Raw genomic sequence first — 20,917 nt, forward strand, 5'->3', positions numbered from 1 at the left:
CACACTCAAGAATCGGCATAGACACTCCAGAATAGAGGACAAGACAGGAAGGGACACGCAGAAATGAGAGAGAGTTTGGCAGGTAGAAATTTCCTCCTGCATCTTCTAGTCACCCATCAACTCTCCCCATTAAGGGGAGACCTTCAAGACAATACACTGAAGGCACTGGGAAGCTGGCTTCAGTCACCTCAGTCACTGGCTGTGCTACAAAGGTAATAAGGGCACCTAAATGTCACTTCCTGTTACAGCTGGCTTTTCTCCTGGTGACAGCCACATGTGTCATCAGCTCACTTCCTCTCCAGGGGTCATCGTGACTATGTGGTCATGCAGCTTCCATGCCTCCTTATAACTGCCAGAAGGTGCATGATGAGACGCATCTGTGACTGTGAGAGGTCCAAAAGGTAGACTTCTTTCTTCTCTCTCCCTCTCCCTCTCTCTCTCTCTCTCTCTCTCTCTCTCTCTCTCTCTCTCTCTCTCTCTCTCTCTCACACACACACACACACACACACACACACACACACACACACACACACTTCCATTTAAAGATAACAATCAGAATTCCCTTTCATTCCTCTATTCTCACTGTACTTGGTAAACAGGGCACAGTGAATCAGACCCTCTCTCTTCAAACTGTGTGGCTTAGGGAGAGCCAATGACTTCTCTGGGCCTCAGCTAGTCTGTTCTATAAAAAGCAGGGGGAGAAGGGGGAGGTATAATGAGATTAGCCATTCCACAGCCCTGAGGAATGCCACCTGAATGTGTTGGTGATTTTGGTCGCTTCTCTAGCTCTTGCCACACTGTTGCCCCTGCTTATGAGTCTGTTTCCTTTGGGAAGACTGAGAATTCCTAAGACAGCCTAGGTATCACTTAGTCACATGCCTGGGGCATTTCATAATACCAAGATAGCAATAATAATTCTGAGAAGAAACTCATAGATCTTTAATATAAAATGACCTCAAAATATTCCCTCCCACTATGGGCCCATGTCCCCTTTCTCCTTCAGAGCAAAATCCCTGTTTATGAAAGCAGCGACACTTCCTGCCTCCATTTTGCCTCTTCCTCATGTACAAGGTACTAAACCCTATGAAGAATTTTCAGTCTAGTGGTGGATGGCAGGTTAGGACTGTTTGATGGAGGAGGGCTGGAAGTTTGCAGGTCCGGAGCCAGGTTCTCTTGAACTATCTTTAGCTTCCCCTTAACAGCCATCTACTGCTCACCTGTGTGTCTGACCTCACCTCCTTACCACTATCAAGTCAAATCTTTGGGAAGGTCCTAACTTAACAGATCATATTTGTAGTGGGTAGCCATTCCAGCTTTGATCTGGAAGTTCCAACCCCCATTAAGGCTTTGGTAACTGTCATGCCTACAACGCGGGGCCAAGAGAGGACGACCCTGAAGACCCAAGATCCAGATGCGCCAGCTCTCTTGGTTCCTGGTCCCGGGATGCTCAAGGTAGATGGAGCAGAGTTCTCCAGAGAACACCACAGGACTGCGCTACACCTCTCCCAAACCCTGTACCCTATCCCTTCACTTGTAAGTTACCCCACAAAATAAACCTCCCTTTAAACTACGTGGAGTGGCCTTAATAATTTCACCAATACTTATTAGTTTCTACTGACCCAAAAGCTCAGAATTTCATCAGACAGCATCCCAAGCCCATAGCAAATATTCCCACTTTCCTATAATCTGCCTATCCCATGTACCCTTTAGTGTATTTGAAAAAAAAAATGCCTTGATTTATGTCTTTCTTTTGTTCTTTTGTATAAAATCATCATGGAACCCTTTCCACATTGGACCATGGTATTTGAGGCAACTGGAATCTATGTTCTGAAGCCTTGGGTGCTTGGACTTGGATAAAGAATAAAGTATCTTTTAGCCCTTTGGGGTAAGAACTACACTTTGCAAGAAGACTGTGAAAGAGGCAAATTCATCCAGCTTCAGTCAAGCTGGGGTCATGCTGGGGCGCTCAGCTCCTCTTCCACCTGTCACTCATACTGATTCTATCAGCACAGTCTAAGTTTGAAACACCTCCAGAATCTGATTACATGACCTCTGAGGATGCCAGCCCAGCCAAATCCCTTCTAAGCAAACTCTTAACTGGCAAATTCTGCCCTTGCTTGTTCCACCCACAACAGTCCATTTCAGTTCAACATCCAAGGAGCATGTAGTTGAAGCACAAGCAGATTTTGTCACGTCTTTGTGTAAAATATGCCTGGGTTACCAGTTTCACTGTAAACAACCAAGTCCTTAAGATAAGCTTGCTTGCCACAGTGGTTCTCTAGCCGTGGCTCCTGCTTCTTTTACGTCTGTTCACTTTTCACTTTACCCACACAACTTTGCCGACCTTCAAGGACACCAAACCTGTTCCCACCACAGGATCCATGCATCTCTCACAGATCAAAAGTCTCTTCCGCGGATACCCACAGAGCCAGTTTCCCGGCTTCCTTCAGATCTCTGCAAAGATCACAACTTCTGGGTGTCTTCTTCCATCACTATCAATTAAAGCCCACTCCCTTCCCTTATTTTCTCTATAACACACAGCACTATCTAACAACACAGTCACACAACCCATCCTATAGGTACACTTTTGGTTATTCTCTGCTTCTACTCATGCGTAGACCACATGAGGTCAAGCTCTTGTCCTCTTCAAAATCTTACCTAGGAGCAAGCAGAATTACTTACACATAATAGATCTTCAACACCTAGCTAAAGTTAAAATCCAATCATCCCATAGGTTAGCAGATAGAACAAGCAAATTTTCCTTAACAATGGATGCATTTCAACAGAACACAAAGATCACCCAGGACAGAACCTGTAGACACTAGAATTTGCAGGTTTATGCACCAATGTCACTTACGGTGGAAGGAACGCACAGGCTAGGGCTTCGGGGTCACTGCATGTTTTAAAACAAGGAGTAGCGCAAGGTTGATATCTCCACTCACACATCCTCCTGTAAGGCACCACTGCCTGGATTTCTGAGAAAATAAGAGGAAGCCGAGATTATGTGCATTGAAACACACATTTTGAAATCTAATAACTTACAATAGGAACCTGTATGATGTTTGACCCCTCTCTCATCCTAGTGTTCTGTAAAAGATAAAGCTGTCTGATTGAAGCATTATAATTCCCTGGTGACCAGAAGATCTGGCGCTTGGGTTGAATGGCTAAATGAAGATCTAGCCTCCAAAGAGTTTAATGTTCTCCTTTCTCTTATGTTTAGTTATATTTTCAGTGATTTTCTGATCTTAGTAATTGAGAACTTTACTTTTTACAACATAATTTTAAATCTATTTTATCCTTGCACAACTCTGCTGAGGAATATTACTTGCAATCTAAAATGAAACATGTCTTCATTATAATATCCTAGCACCTTCCCAGACTCAAACAATAAGGAAAATGGTAAGACCAAATGCATATATCAAGACCAAAACTCTTGAGAGCATGTTTGAACACTGTCCTTCCCACAGAACTCGGCACATTGTTGCATATCTAGTAAGTATTGCTTGAATACAAAAGAGCAAATCAGTGTGATTGAAAGATAAATTCTGCAGTTCTAGGTCATGTGGTTAAAGACTTTTCTCCTACAAACTCTGGCACTATATTCTCTTTCCCACATCACGGAGAAGTCCTTCTGGCACAGCTCAAAAATTTCTCTACATAAGAGATCATTTCAATCTGCATCCTGAATCTGCATCCATGAAGACTTTAATTCTAAAGTGTGGTAAGAAAATAGGCTGTTTCAGAAGGATTCTTTGTGTATACAGAGCTAAGCTAGAGTTCCTAGTTCATGGGTCCAGAAAGAGGACTGGCTTTAGGCCAGAGGAGACCAGTAGAGTTTCTCAGTGAATGAAACCATTACAGTAGTCAATGTCTCAGATGATGTCATTGACTGTCCTTTGCTGGACCTTGAGTGAGGTTCCTAGATCTGGCTCTTGGGGAGCAGACTTCTGGATTAGAGGGGAAATAGAGGCCTATTGAGTTCAGCTTTATATACAGTCAAGTAAAATAATCACACCGCTCTACAAGAACATTATGCAGGCATGTCAGTACTTTCTCTCAAGAACCAAGAGGGGAAGGAAATGTCCCCAGATGGCCTTGGCTATCCCCAACATTTAGAGTCCCGCTTGTGCTTCTTACAGTAACTATAGAATGTTATGGGGATGTGCTATGCACATATAGAGGGGAACTTTTGAGACTAACCCAGGCCTGTCTTGCTAAGCCATTGTGTCCTGAAAAGTCTGTGCTTAGGGATGTCAATGGTACCCGGAGTCCAAAAGACTGCCATGCTCTGCTACTCCTGCTGCTGAAGTGCCTCTGGAGTATGTAGAGACAAGACATCACCTGCCCTGAGCTGCTCTCCTGAGCATGGGAGATGGGGGTCAGGACATTAGCTTAAGGTGAATGCTAAGCTTCAGTGGATTTTTACCACCTCTAGGAAAATGATAATGTTGCTTGTCCTGACCCCTTCTGTCTCGTTGGACTAGATCTAAGAAAACAAGTGCTGAAAACATTGGGCTTCCTGTAGCCATGCTTTGAGTTCCTTGCTAGAATAAGAACATTCGCAGCTGCTTTTAACAAAACCTCCCGCCATACTCAGAACCTTTGAACTCGGGGATTTATGCTAAGCAATGCTTTTCAAGATCAATTCGGGTTTTCTGAAATCCACCCATTAAAGAACTTTTCAGAAAATCATTCACAGTAGAAAAGGCAAATGATTAGCAATATTGAACTCCTTCAGAGGATTGTTTAAAATGGAGCAGGGTTTGGAGACTTCAGATGGAAATCAAGCTACTAGGTTTTGAAAATAGAGCATGACTTCAGCTGTACAAAGAGAAGATTGCTCTCTGACACACAGGTCTCCTCAGCTGTAGACTGCAAAGGAACTTTCTTAGAAATCAGATCAGGCTTCTGCAAAACTAAGGAAACAACTTTACAGAGGTCAATGAATCGAGACACTCTTGGATTCAGAAGACAGAGATAAATGTGCTGTCTTCAAGTCTAAGAATTAGATTATATAGGAAGCTGTTTTATATGAAAAAAAAAGTAGATCCAAACACTAGACCATTTCATGAGATGTGAGTGTATTTTGATGCAAAAGCCCCATAAGTACTATTAATAATATTTGGAGAAACAGTTTTAAAGTTATTTTAAGTTATTCTAAGCCATTTATACCCATGCATTTACTATTGTAGATAAAAATCAGCATTATGTCTCCTGTTTAGCTGAGTAGCTTGAGAGGCAGAAAGGCTAGCTTCACATAAGTCTACTCAGATACTCAACGTGAGCATCTGACAAAGTCTGCATAGCATAAGCATCTGTACTCTCTCTTTGGAGCTCTCAGGAAGCACACCTTCTATGCTGAAGCTGCTTGACTGCTTGAATTCTTCCGAATCATCATATTTCGATGCTTTGACACTAGAATCCATGAAAACGATGAAGAAGCCTTTCTTGCTGTATAATTCAAATGCACTATAACCAGGGATCCAAAGCCCTTGATGGTGGAAAAATGTTGCTCTCTGACGAAATGCTGGATTTGCCTGCCACAGTGACAAGCCAAGAGTGTCATTGTCGTGGACGTAGAGAAAGTAATTTGGCCTTTCAGCAGATTCCAGGGAAACAAGAGCCAATGCTGTAAAACAGAGTGTCTTGATGACTTAGAGTCTCAGGGAAAGGTAGAGCACATGCACAGGCATCACAATGTGCATTTATAAGGTTGAAAATATTCAACACACCACCACACAAAATGAATGCCCATCTCAGGCACATAAGACACGAATTATGAGATTTTTAAGGAGAAAAGGCAATGTTTGAAATGCAGTGAATACTTCCCCAAACCAATCTCTGACAGGTTCTAGGTTTTAATTTATCTATTATGCCATTGGGAGGAATATGCAAAAATAATAGCTATCTATACTTATAGGCTGTAATATTTTCACATATAAAACCTACAAACCACTAAACTGTGTAATGAAAAAGAGTGAGGAAACAAAAACATACACTAATTTAACTTTGTAACCAACTGTACTTCCATATCAATGAGATCTTAAGGACAAAAATGATTCTCATAAGGAATTTTTGCTACCATTGAGAAAATGCTATTTATGCAATAGTATCTTCTATTTCTCAAAAGATGACAAAATGGCTAATGATTAATCAGGATTTCCAAAGCGGATAGTATGATTGTAAATCATCAATTTGCTTTGAAATTGTCCCTTATATATGTAAGACTCCTGCTATAAGCACTTTTTATTAAGATACTGAGTTAATTTAAAAAAAAACATTATCTGTATCTTTCAAGAACAGTAGTCACTATAAATTATAAAATCAAGAAATCTATGAAATGCCATGTTACCAAATGTACCAAATACAAAAATGTATTTTTGTCCTTAAAACTTTCAAATATCATGACGGAGACAACAAAGATGCAAAATAAAATAAAACATTTTTTTTTTTTTACAAAGGAAAACAGTTGCAACTAACATAAATGAAAACTTCAGGCTGATAGATGCTTGCAGAACACAGAGTTCATTTCACAAGAAAGAAGATATTTATTCAAACTGGAGGATTGGGAAAGTTTTCTCAGAAAAGTGCATATTTTATCAGATTCATTCATTTCACAATTGTTTTCCTTGAGCTTGTTGAAGAAGCTGTGCATGGTTCTGGGTAGACTACAACGAAAATGTAGGCTGGCATCACTGGCCAGAAGGGGGCACACCCACCTGTAAGAATAGGTGCCAGGGAAATCCAAGCCTAGGACACAGGCTGCTGGTACAGCCAATGAATGAAGGCAGTTTCAACACCTGAGACCAGGACAGAAGTGGTGTACTAAGACACAAACGCTGTCTCGGTGATTGTCTACACTCTGATATGTATAACTCATACTCAGCTCATCTGATCCCTCCCTTTCACTGTAACCTGGTATTAAAGTCCTTTCAGTGTGAGGAATGAACTGACTATCTTTTAAATTTTTTCCAAGTAAGTTCTGTGGTTAATGCTATGCTGTAAACATTTAACCAGTGAGTTACTTAAAAAAAAAAAAATCCTCAAACATCCACAGTTCTAACACAGCAATACCAATAGATACACAAATTATTTTATCTATAAAACATCCATTTTATATGCTAAGATTTTGTTTTATATTCTTTGGGGAATTTATAAAATGTCAGAGCACGTGAAATCTCCAATTAATACTTGGGGAATGGTTCATGAAAAAGTGTCCGTGAAAAACTAAATTTACATTGTCAATTATACTTACAGGATGTCTTCTCTTTGAAAAGGCCCGGAGTGATCATAAAAATAAAAAATAAATTACCACGATCACTACTTCTTGGCAAAGAGAAAATGCTTCTACTGGTCACATTGGCACCCAGAACAAGGCCACTCTGCCCATAGCTTGCCAACATATATGGTCCTTCGCCAAGTCCTGGTGAAGTTACAGGTAAGGTAATGATAGATTAGCATGGAACTTTACATTTTTAAAGATAAAGATACTCCATAAATATTCTGCAATTAAAAATTATTCACTGATAAATTAACAATTATTTTAAAAATAAAAACAACTTGGTATATAGTATGCCTATTTAAAATATATAATTTAAACTATAGAAATACAAATGTTCATATATATTTATGTATGTAAATATGTACATGGGTGCATGCATCAAATTTTTTTATACATAGAAAACAAAACTAGGTGGAAAGTGACTTAATCATTTAGTCTTGGAATTTTCTCTCCTCCAATAAGAAATTTGTCTGGGTTTCCTTCCAGTTTAAAGTCCAAGGATATTGATATCCTTAATAAACACATGAAGTTTATCTGTATCAGAGCCTCTGAGATGGCTCAGCAGATAAAATGGTTTCTACACCAGCCTGGTAGCCTAGGTTTGACCCCTAGAATCCATGGTGGAAGAGAGAGAACCCAACTTATGAAGGCTGTCTTCTGAGTTCTGCATTCATACTATGGTGACATACAGCATGTGCATACACATGTGCTTGCACACACAGGCGTGCACACACACATACACACACATGCAGGAACACACACACATACACATATACACGCACACACTAAATGGTTATTATAAATAAAATCTTAAAGACATTTGTCTGTGCTAATAGTGTCATGCTATGACACTCTTCCAATTGCATTGCATGAAAAAAAGAATTCAAAGACACAATATCTAATATTTTCTTGTTTGAGAAATTTTAAATTATCACCAGTAAGGTGAGTCTAAAATAAAGAGGAAACAAGATGCCTAGACCCAGACATAAAACTCCTCAGAGTAATCTTTTTGCAAACCTCAGCTTAGAAAAATAAGTATATAATGATAAATATGTCCATTGATATATTTAAATTACTATTTTATATAACCCAATTTCTGTTCAACTAGTGTCCTTAATATAACTGAGTATAATAAAACCTCAACATTTCTTATGAATCATAATATATTATTACATCATGACTGACTATATACTTTGTACAGGTGTGTGTATATTTTTGCCTTGTGGATTATATTCGGTGTTACAATGGGTGTGGTGGATCATGTCCTAAGAGATTAATCATGTCACATTTGGTCACACTTTCCCCTTTTCTCATTTTTACCTCAAGCACAATTTTACCTTCTCAGCCCACCCTAAGTAAGAAAGAAAGAATATGCAATGAATGTAAGAATAAGGTTTTTCTCCTTTAAAGGACTCAAGTCAGGTGAGGGGGAAAGGGTTGAGTAGAGGTTAACCAGAATAGAGGAATAAGATGCCTTCCAAGAAGGAAACTGAGGTTCCAATTTTCCCCCGTGAAGATCAGGAGAGGGAAGGATTCAGTGCTGTTCCCTCCACTGATATCATCTAGAATTGGTCACCCTGGAGCAGCTGGGGACACACAGATTATGAGAGAAGAGCTTCCAGGAATGAGTGAAATACTTGGATGACCTGAGTAGATACGGGTTTGGAACGACTGTCCCCGTGCCAAGGTGGAGCTCAGCAGCAGCAGTGAGAATTTTTCCACAACACAGGTATCAAGAGGTTCTGTCCCTGTAACTAGTGTTTACTATGCACAGTGTCAAGCCAAGTCCAAGAGAACCAGAGAAAATTACACCCAAATTCTGTACTGACTTTCTAAAAAGAACTTAAGAGAAAAAATGATAGAAACCTCAAAGAGGGAAATACACTCTAATTTTAAGTATGTAGATTTATATAAGTATATATTATATAAATATGTGACTAATACATAGTGTAACATAATTCAGTACACATTTGTATGCCTTGCCTTGATGAAACTCATTACTTTGACGCTAGCCTAAAAATAAATATAAATGTATAAATCAAAATGAAGATGCATGCACAACAGCACCTTGAGGACTTGAAGCATCCTCAAGGATGTTCATCCTCAAGGATGGACAGCTAGACAGATATTCCTTCCCACTGAATATACATACGTCTCATTACACCAGCATAAATAGATGCTTGTCATCCATCCATGTAAAAATATAATGGTTGAGGAGGATTAGGGGAAACAGTGTCTTTTCCACATGGAGGAACCACTGCATTCACGGAATCATATGAGGTCATGAGTTACCTGCACAAGATCAAGCCAGTCACCATTCTGGCCCTGAGCAGAGTGGGAAGATGTTTATATGGCCCCACCCCTAAAAGAGGAGTTATTGACAGTTGATAGCTACTAGACCAGGGACAGTCTTCCTTCCTTAGGATTGTGGCCCCAGGTAGGTTGACGACGTTCAGGTGGATGGCCTTACATCTATGCACGTATAGACAGCACTGATTAGACTTGGTTGGGGTGATATATTGTGTACCCTAATAAAATGTGCCTGAAGATCAGAGGACAGAACAAGCCACTAGATTAAACATAGATGCCAGGCAGTGGTGGCACACACCTTTAATCCTAGCACTTGGGAGGCAGAGATCTGTCTGGATCTCTGTGAGTTCAAAGCCACCCTGGACTACATGAGATTGACTCAGTCTAGGAAAGAGTCAGCAAAGCAGTGGTGGCACACACCTTTAATCCCAGTACTTAGGAAGTACACACACCTTTAATGGTTGGGTAGGAAAAGGTAGATAAGGCATGAAGAAGAGGGAACTAGAAGCTTTGTGACTGAGGAAGCTCATTCAGCTAGAGGCCTGTCGGCTGAGGCCTTTCAGGCTCAGGAGTCCTAGAGATAAGACTAGTGGCAGTGACTTGTTCCTTTGTCTCTCTGGTCTTTCAGCATTTACACCAATATCCAGTAGCGGGTTTTTTTTATTACAAGACCATTTAGTAATTCGTGTTGTACTTGGTGAGTTATTTAAAAACAAAAGAAGAAAGGAAGTATATTTTTAAAAGAGGATGTGAAGTTGGAAATTGGATACAGGGGAAGGATCCAGGAGGAGTTGGAGATGGTGGATATGATCAAAATACATCATGTACACGCAGGAAATTCTCAAGAATAAATACAAATCTATTTTAAAAATCAAGCCTAATGCTTTTTAAAGAGCCTCCCAGTGAATTTACACCATGTTTCCAGACTATGTTCATGTACTTTCACTGCAATTAAGATATTATTAATGATCTTATATCAGTTTCTAAGGTGACATGTACAATCCTACTGTCTACTAAAATCAGCCATTTCCAACATTGAATCCTAAACACAGTCACAAATACATCTTAGCCAATAAAACCACTCTGAACTTCATTGCATAATGATTTTGAGCAGGATACTAAAGTCTTTGCCCACATCCAGCAATGACAACACACCCTTTGCATTATAAGAAAATAACACACAAGAACCATGAAGAGCTTACACACAGGGTTATTGGACAATTTCAGGTACAACCTTTACATTCTATTTTTAATTTTGTCTTCTGACAATTATTTCTGTATTTTCTTTGAATAATACGACATAGTTTCTGACATGTTGTAGATAAACAAGGGAGAGAGTTCAGGTATAAATGTCCAAGATAGTTTATAAGAGCTGTGAAATGATTTGGAGTTAAACAAATTGAGAAAAGTCACTTAAAACAATGTTGTTGGCTTTCAATGACTTCCATCAACAATCTCTACAACTCTATGAAATAATATATAATATAACATCAATCTCTACAATTCTACAACCTTCTTCAGTCACCTATGTCCACCACAGCAAACTCTTCCTCCTGGGCACATTGACTCTTTTCCCTATTACCTGAGTCATAGAAAATCAATCCCCTGCCTGCCCCTCCATTGAACCTACCAGTGTCTTCTCAGAACTGGATGCCCTGTGTTCGCCTTCTGATGCTACAAGCACAGCATTATAAACAGAACTCAAGGTTTGAGAATTCTGTAATGCAATAGAAAACCGACCGCCCTGATTGCTGACAAGTACCAAGCCGCAAGCAGTAGTGACTCAGAGTGTCCTGACTCCAGTGATCTGCAGACAGCAGACCAGAAAGCAGAAAGCACAGGGGGAGACGAGCACAGGGCTGTGGGCGAGCACAGATTTAATTGAGTAATTAATATCACTGGAGTATTTCTTATATTGATTCTGCATACAGAATGCAAACGGCACAGCAGCGACTCATGGTCATCCTCCTTGTGCACAGAACCACACCTGGCTGGGTAGCACAGACTTCAAGCTCAGTGCCTTGGGAGGCATACAGCTTACAAGTCCCAGATGATCACATTTTTTGTTAAGGGCCTTTGGCAACGTTATTTAATTTCTTCATGTCTCAATTTCCTCTTAAATAAAATGTTAACAGAAGCTACTTCTGTTATTACTGTTGCTATAATTAGTCAATCAATTAAATTTTTAATTGTGAAGCCCAAAAGGTTAATAGTCTCTCTCTCTCTCTCCCTCCCCCTCCCAATTCTCCCCTTTGGCTGTCTCTCTCTCTCTTTCTCTAACTGGCCTTCTATTCTCCTCTTTCTACTTCTGTGTGTGTGTGTGTGTGTGTGTGTGTGTGTGTGTGTGTGTGTGTGTGTGTGTATACACGCACACACGTGCATGCACACGCACACACACGTTTCTGCTCATCTGATAAAAATCTTGGACAAAAGGTACCTTTGGTTAGATTTTTGTTTATCAAAGGGATTGTGTTAATGTTGACTTTTATTCAACTTTTAATTTCTATAAATGTAACAAAACAACCGAAAGCGTTTTACCGCCCCCCCTTTTTGGGTTTTTTTGTTTGGTTTGGTTTGGTTGTTTTTTTTTTTTTTTTCCCTTCATCATCTCCCATGTCTTTGAAGCTATTGAGCTTTCTTTATAGAATCTCAACGGTGAGCTATCTCCCTGGTTTAGATTGGTTGCTGGTCCCGGTTTCCTATGACCGTCATTCTAACTCCCTCATCCATCTATATCAGTCCAGAGTGTGCCCAGGCACTGATAAGCTGTCACCCCTGCAGACCGCCTCACTTGGCTGAACGAGGTTTGGATGACTGTACCTTTCTCATTAAATAGTTTGACAAAAAGCAAAGCCCAAATCTGTTGCCTTCTGGTTTTTTTGTTTGTTGGTTGGTTTGTTTGGTTTTGGGTTTTTTTTTTTTTTCTGATATTCTCATTCACCTCTTCCCACATTTGTTAAAACACCCAATCATTACAAGCCTGGATGCTGGCTGAGGCTAGTGGATTCTGATAGTTATTATGTTAAGTTTTCAGCTGATAATATGTAATTTTACGGTAGCGGTAAAATGCATTTCTTATATTATCACCTTTACTTTGTTTCATGGTCTCCCACAATATAATAAAATTACATTGTGGATAAGCCATGATACTGTGTAATGATCAGCAGAATTTATTCTCCCTAGCAAATGGAAACTTTCTACTCTTTGATCAATATCTGTCCTTTACTCATTAACCCTCTATTTCCCAGACTCTGCTGAGCATCCCATTTGTCTCTACTTCTGAGAGTCTGTTTGAAATAAGCCATGCAATGGAAGCAAACAGAATTTCATTCTACCTGGATTATTTTATTGAGCTTGACATCCTTTAGGTTCATTCATGTTGTCATAAATAACAAAAGTCTTACTATTACTTTTGGCTAAATACTAAATACCTAGCAGAAAGGATTTTAAATGTTCTCAACACACAGTAAATGTTGAGATGATTGACACACTAATTAGTCTCATCTTATCATCCCATTGTGCATTTATCAATAACAACACCACATTTCACTGCAAATATATAAAATTATTAATTTAAAATTATGGAAATTTCAAAACTTTTGAACAGGTTTCATAGTTATATGAAATGGTACAAGATGTGTCTTTGCTACACTTTTATATTTTACCTAAAATTAATTTAACTTTTCATTCTCTTGTGTCATTCTAAAACTATTTTTGGAAAACCCTCTAAGTACAAACAACCTAAATTACACACTTTTATTCTTAGAAATTAAATTTTAGCACCAGCACACGCTTTTATTCTTAGAAAATAAATTTTAGCACCAGTCCTCAGAAAATTAGATCAGCTGTAGAAAGAAAAGGTTTCATAACTTTGTCTTTCAACTCATGAATTATTTGGGTTTTTTTCATAGTATAAATGGTTCAAAAAGTTTTATCTGAAAAATATATCTGACAGAATGCTGCAGTAATATTCATTAAAATGTCACATACCTTCATTATAATATTCACAATCAAGAGCTAAAAGAAAGAAAAATAAATATTAAATTGCATAGTACTTGTCTGAGTATGTGCAACAAAGGGAGAAGAATTTATTAATAACTACATAAAATAACAGAGAATGACATCATTACTTTGAAACTTCTTATGAGCAAAGGCGATTTTGTATATGTGTGTGCAAGCACACTGTGGATATCTTTCTGTATGCTATGAATGTGTTGTTCTGATTGGTTAATAAAGTGCTGATTGGCCAGTAGCCAGGCAGGAAGTATAGGCGGGACAAGCAGAGAGGAGAATTCTGGGAACAGGAAGGCTGAGTCAGGAGTCACCAGCCAGACACAGAGGAAGCAAGATGTGAAGGCAGAACTGAGAAAAGGTACCATGCCACATAGCTAAACATAAATAAGAATCATGGGTTACTTTAAATGTAAGAGCTAGTCAGTGGTAGGCCTGAGCTAATGGTCAAACAGTTTTAATTAATATAAGCTTCTGAGTGATTATTTTATAAGTGGGCTGCAGGACTGCAGGGGCTTGGCAGGACCGGGAGAGAAACTTTCCAGCTACGTGTGTGTGTGTGTGTGTGTGTGTGTGTGTGTGTGTGTGTGCGTGTGTGTGTGTGTGTGTGTGTGTGTAATTTTGTATGTGCGTGAGTGAGAGAGAGAGAATAAGCATGTTCATGAGGTTGTATAGCTGATGTTTTCAAAACAGTCCCGCTTATAGCCTAGGCTAGCTTCAAACTCACTCACAGTGATCCTCCTTTCTCAGTCTCTTGAGTGCTGGGAAACAGGTGTACACAACCAGGTCTTGTTCAAAGGGTATTTTTAAGATGGTGTGTTTCAACAAAATAGGTTTCATGTTTTATTTTTTTTTTAATTTTACATCCCAGCTGCAGATTTCCCTTCCCCTCTCCTCCCAGTCCCCTCCCCCCACACACACCCCTCTGTTCCTACCCCCCAATTCACTCCCCTCATCCATTTCTGTATAGGAAAGGACAGATCTCCCATCAACACAGCATGGCATATGGAGTTGCAGTAAGACTAAGAACCTCCCCACGTATTAAGGCTGGGCAAGGTGACCCAGTATGAAGAGTAGGGCCCCAAAAGCCATTAAAAGAGGCAGCTCCTGTTCCCACTGTTACCAGTCACACAAGAGGAAGATTCATGACATTATTTCAAAGGTAGATAAATGCTTGGCAATTTAGAAGCTAATCACAGACACCTTCCACATTGTAATCTGTTCTTCAGATGACTAACCACCTACGTAAGTAAATAAAATGATTAAGGAGTCAAAGCTGAAAGGAAATCAAGACGGGTTTTTAAAAGAACATCCTTATTATCAGAAGGATGAAACTTCACAGGCAAAAGAGGATTGGGATCATAATTTCTGTGAGGATGGTATGTAATTTATATTTCAAAAGTTGCAGGAACAGGAGTCAAACATAATAGAAAACTTAACACACTATTTTCTCTTTGATATATGATAATTAGTGATTGTCAAAAGACTATGAAATTTAGACAACTAAAAATTGTATTTCCATGAGCTTCATGGCATTACCCCACAATAAAATGGCAATTACTTTGGATCTTCTTAAAAACTATCCACTTAATGATATCCTAAGCAAGGTACCCACCACAAACAGTAGGTGACCTCCAGTGAACAGGCACCCCTTCCTGGCAGCATTTGTAGGCATATGCCGCCACACTGGTACATAGACATTCACAGTCCCCTCCGAGGTTACAGTTACACGTATCCTCATGGCAGTTTTTGGCAAAAGAAGTAACGTCGATCTGAAAGTAAAATGGAAGATAATATGATCTCAATAAGCGCTGATTGTGATTAAATTCCAACTTCTGAGAGAAGAGTACGTGCACATTTTCCACAAGGGCTGTCATCAGCATAATACTGCCACCCACGTAGTCCTAATTGTCTCAGCCCACTGTGTTGTCAAAGGAAATGGAATTACCAAGCAAATGTCACCTCGGAGAACTAGCAAAACAAGTAAGACTAACAGATAGATTCGTTTTAACATCTGCACTAGGGCAGATTTCAGACTTTTCAAAGTCTATTGTTACATTGTTGCGTTCTTGGCATAATCAACCCGCATTAAAGCAGCTTGCTCTGTTTCTAAATGCACTTCGCTTTTTTCCCCCTTTTATTTCTTAGTCTCCCAAGCGGCAATATGCTGATGATGATGAGTGACAGTGGCAGTTTCTTTTAAATGTCTCATATGCAATTAATTACTTCCTTTGCGTTGCACTTGTTAAATCACTGATGGGGTTGGATAGAGTATTGACAATGTGTTACAAAAGAAGGGTTTGGTATCAGTCATTTGTGTTTTCTGTGGTGTGCCAATGCATGGGTTAATTTTTCAAGTAGCATCCAGGAGAGGAGCCTCGAGGCTCTGTGGCTTGGTTCCAGAATGAACATTTTACTGCCTGTCAAGGAACTATGGTCCCTAACAAGCATAAAAACCCCAAAATGAGTCTTTTGATAAATAAGACTCTGGTCTACATAAAGCCTTTTAAGGAAGCAAGTTGTCTAGGGACTTCCTTTAAATTCCTAAAACTTTTGATATTATTAGTGTATTATAATATTTAATTATATTAGCAGAGTCATCACAATAAAGCTTACAACTGAGGTGTTTAAAATAATACATATTTAATAGTAATGTATCACATATTAACATAAATTGCATATTTTAGTAAAAATCTGTATTTGATCAAGCAAAATTAAATTAGTGGGGAGAGTGCAATGCTTTATTTACAGTTTTGCAGATTTCTTTAATGTCTTTTTGCAGGACACAACCTTGATTCTTGTATCTGATTTCCCATGCAGTGTGCTATACTATTTTTGCTGTGACTTGTATTTGGTCAAAATCTGAGAAAAGTTCTCTGTGAACATATAACTGGAAAGCTAATGGTTCTTAATACATTGGGGGTTGAGTAATTGTGATGATGTTCTTTTATGCTATATCCATAACCGTGGCTTTTTTTTTTTTTTTTTTTTGGTTTTTCGAGACAGGGTTTCTCTGTGTAGCTTTGCGCCTTTCCTGGAACTCACTTGGTAGCCCAGGTTGGCCTCGAACTCACAGAGATCCGCCTGGCTCTGCCTCCCGAGTGCTGGGATTAAAGGCGTGCGCCACCACCGCCCGGCTCTTTTTTATTTTTTAAAAGCAGGATATATTGTGTTAGATAACATTATGGCTTGCTTTGAACACAGTGTGTTTCAGTGATTCTCCTTTCCCCACATTTCTCTCATGGCCTCACCCCTACTATCCCTGGTCCCCCCACACAGCCTCCTGGGCAAAGAGGAGGGAATCTTTGCTTCTTTTATGTCCCTTTTGCCCTTCCTCGTGTTTCAGTGATTCTCCTTTCCCCACATTTCCCTCATGGCCTCACCCCTACTATCCCTGGTCCCCCCACACAGCCTCCTGGGCAAAGAGGAGGGAATCTTTGCTTCTTTTATGTCCCTTTTGCCCTTCCTCACTTCTTATCCATCCTCATCACCTATTAATTATCTTCTTGGTTTCCTTTCTACATTTTCAGGCTTTATCCTCTTACATCTCTTTATACGTAAACATGTATACATTATAGGCTAGGATCTGTATATGAGAAGAACATGTGTATCACACACACAAAATAGTATCACAAAACTAGGACTAGGCCCTCTGCATAGCGAGACAGTTGTGCAGCATGAACTGCTTAAGGGGCCCCCTGGCAGTAGGATCAGAATCCATCCCTGGTGCATGAGCTGGCTTTCTGGAGCCCACTTCTATGATGGGACACCTCGCGCAGCCTTGAGGCAAGGGGAGGGCTTGGACCTGCCTCAACTAAATGTACCTTCCCATGGGAGGCCTTACCTTATAGGAGGGAATGGAGGGTGTTTTGGGAGGGGAAGGCTGGAGGGGCAGGAGGAGGGAAGAGGGGGATCTTTGGTATATAAAATGAATAAAAGAATTTTCTTAAAAATAAGTAAATAAAAATAAGCAAATATTAATATAAAAAAAGTATCATAAAACTTTTAAGCACACAGTTTTTTTTTCCCTTTCTGAGTCTGTATTTAATACTGTACAGCTCCATCCATTTTCATCTTTCTTCACAGCTGAATAGAATTCAATGTGTACATGCACCACATTTCTGTTATGCATTCACCTGTTGATGGACATCTGCATGACTGATATAATTTCCTTGCTGTTGTGAATATGCATAAATAAACTTGGATGGGACAGTGTCTCCGTAATAGGATATGGATCCTTTGTAAAGGCGAGAAGTGGTATGGCTGGGATTTATGGCAGCTCTTGTTATAATTTTTTAAGGAACTCCACATTGATATCCATAAAGACTAGGTAGGGTATCTGGAACCATGCCAGTGAACTCTGTACTTTGCTGGATCAAGCTCTGTAGGTTTAACTTGCCTTTGAAATAAACTTTTATTCCTGTGAGTTTCCGTATCATCGTGCATCGATTATTTGAACAATGTGTGGTTTACAAAGGTCTTCTAGACATTAATGCATTTAATTACATGCAACAGAAAATGGGCCACAGAAAATTGTTCATATCATCAACTGCATTTTCAGAAAAGTATAACAAAACTTTTTAACACACAGTTATGGAGCCAAGATTTGCAAAATTCTATGTTTCACTTCAAATAGTTTAAATTCTTTTAAGGACAACAGATGCCATTGGATATTTGCCTTGAAGCCGCAAACTTATTCTCCTCCTCTCAAGAAATGCCTGCCAAACACTCTTGTCTGAATAACCATATCTTCCTAGCATTTGTTATTTCAAGTAAACATGGCGTCCCAGGGAAATAAACAGCAAACACGGACCACAACTCAAAAACCACACAAGTAACTTCTTTGAGAAAACAGGGGGCGTGCCGCAGAGGTGCTACTTGGCTTTAAAAACTGTACTAAATTACTTCCCCAGTTTCCACTGGAACCCAAAATTACCATGTGAGGAAGCAGCTTAGATAGCTAAGTTATGTTCTCGAAATAGCTCCTAAAACTATTTTAAATATGTCACCAAGAATCCTGTTAAACTATACGTATGTTGAAAAGAATGTCCACTTGAAATGCTCTCTGACAACAGATTAACGTCAGTCCCCCTTTCGTTATTTATACACATTTACAAAATGCTGTGAATAAATTGTATTTCATCAACTAACATGAACTGCAGTAATCATTTTTAGATAACATGGAATGAGGAAGAAAACAGGTCAACTAAACATGCTGTTTATAGAGAAAACACACTAACAAAGGTCCCTAACGATGACCATAGGACCCCTGAGAAAGACAAGCTGCTGAATTTATCCCGCTCATCTCAGCTCATGGAGCAGCAAGTCTTTGTATTTGAGATGTTAGTTAAAAAGTACTCATTTACCACGTTGCGACAGGGAGCAAAAACATCACTGTACAAAATGGAGCATTCTTTCTTGGCATAGGGAAATTTGTTTTGGTGTGCCTCGCAGGGCTTCAGGGCTTCAATGGGATCTTCACACTGTTGGAAATCAAAGGGCAAGTGAAAGACCTCAAAGGGGCTGAACTCTGAACCCAAAGTACCCTGCCTCCTGACTCCACCCATGACAGCGGCATCTCACACAGTTTCACCCTTTTAGACATTTTCTACCTACATCTCTCTGCCTGTTTTCACCCATATAGGCTATATATTAATAACATAAATATTAGACAGAGTAATGTTATAGAGGGAAATTAATCATTTTCAATCTTTCACAAACGCAATCTTTTCATGAAAAATTCTATGAGCATGGCTCTCTCCCCTCTAACTTTTCATGTTGTCCGGTTTTGTCACAGGCCATCTTCTGAGATCTCGATGGACAGATCTCTATAATCTCCAGAGACTCGACTTCCATAAACCCCACCATTTGACCTCTGCTGTCTCTAGTGGGCCTCTACCAACTTCCCCGAGAAAGGGCACCAATGAGCTGTTCAATTCTCAGTACAGAGGCAGTTGCTCAGTCTGCAGCCACTTGAACTTTACTTACCTTTGATTCTGTCTTAAGTGTCTCATCAGATTTGGATTCAGCAATGACGTTTTCTGTTGGGTTTTCTTATACTACACCACACTAGCTCTTCTTCTCCAACTTCCTGTTCCCACCTTTCTTAGCAAAACCTTGCCTTGAAACCTCTATGCCCCTCATTTGACACACTGTCCTCACTTCAATAGCCTGAATATGCTACTGGGTATCAAATCCCTATTTATACACCAGGGCTATTTCCTGTACTTTGAACCTAGACATCTCCAGCTAAATATCTTTCCATCACATCTTTCTCAATACATCCTAAGGTGTACTACACTTATTTCCACTATATCCTGAGCTCAACTCCTGCACACATACACCCCCTCTTTGCCCTATCCAGGGGAGAACTCCAGATGATATTTTTAGTGCCAGAAGGTATAAGGCTTTTTTGAGTCTTCCAAATGCATACTTCTCAATAAAGTCCTGCAGTAAGTCCTGGGAGTTTCCATTGTTAATGTTCTCACATTTCTGTAGCCTTCTGTATCTCCTAACAGCTAATCTGGCTATACTACAAGAGCCTCCTGCACCTGCTGAGATCTATCCTTGATCTTTCAGTCATTCTGTTTCTAACCCTATGTCATAACCATATGAACACTATTAGATGTTTTTATGCTCTGTACTCTCTCCACTCCTGTACACATCTGCTGCGTGACTTCCTCCCTTTTTCTTCCATCCACTTTCCTATAAACCAGTGGTTCTCAACCTGTGGGTTGTGACCCCCAAAGGGGTCACATATCTGATATCCTGCATATAAGATATTAATATTATGATTCATGACAGTAGCAAAATTACAATTATGAAGCAGCAATGAAAGTAATTTTATGGTTGAGGGGTCATCACAACATGACAAACTGTATGAAAGGTCAAAGCATTAGGAAGGCTGAGAACCACTGCTGTAAGATTTACCTTCTCACGTCTTGTAATGTTAAAGACCTTATTTCCACAGCATTTGTTCCAGGAGTCCTCCTTGGAATGTTATAATTTCTACCTGGTGTGAATTTCTACTAAAACACCTATTTATATCAATATATTTTTGGTAAATTTTCTACATCACCTATTAACTTAAACATTAAAATTCCTCAAAGGTAGAGACTATCATATTCATATTCTGTGTCTATATTATAGCAAGAAAATTATATTAAACAAAATCTACTGAATGAATGTAGAGCAGAAGACATTTTGATATGCTTGCAAAGGTATGAGAGACGGTATGAGTCTGAATGTCGCCTTTGCTACTGTCTGAACACATAATTTGTATCAGGCAAATCATTTAACCTCCTTGAGACACAA

General features: G+C 39.4%; 1 protein-coding gene across 3 annotated transcripts in view; it reads right to left on the reverse strand.

Annotated features, from left to right (window-relative positions):
• The window catches only part of Otogl (otogelin like), a 150,632-nt gene that overhangs the window by 42,062 nt on the left and 87,653 nt on the right, over positions 1-20,917 (reverse strand). For all 3 annotated transcript variants that reach the window (XM_052753281.1, XM_052753282.1, XM_052753283.1), the window contains exons 29-34: positions 18,970-19,086; positions 15,219-15,375; positions 13,583-13,609; positions 7,256-7,423; positions 5,351-5,629; positions 2,858-2,975 (exon numbers count right to left, since the gene is read on the reverse strand). In XM_052753281.1, the coding sequence (XP_052609241.1) occupies positions 2,858-2,975; positions 5,351-5,629; positions 7,256-7,423; positions 13,583-13,609; positions 15,219-15,375; positions 18,970-19,086 (866 nt within the window). The remainder of the gene's footprint in view (positions 1-2,857; positions 2,976-5,350; positions 5,630-7,255; positions 7,424-13,582; positions 13,610-15,218; positions 15,376-18,969; positions 19,087-20,917) is intronic.

This window comes from Peromyscus californicus, unplaced genomic scaffold (assembly GCF_007827085.1).
Source record: "Peromyscus californicus insignis strain IS unplaced genomic scaffold, ASM782708v3 Scaffold_24__1_contigs__length_46423439, whole genome shotgun sequence".
Taxonomy (NCBI): Eukaryota; Metazoa; Chordata; class Mammalia; order Rodentia; family Cricetidae; genus Peromyscus; species Peromyscus californicus.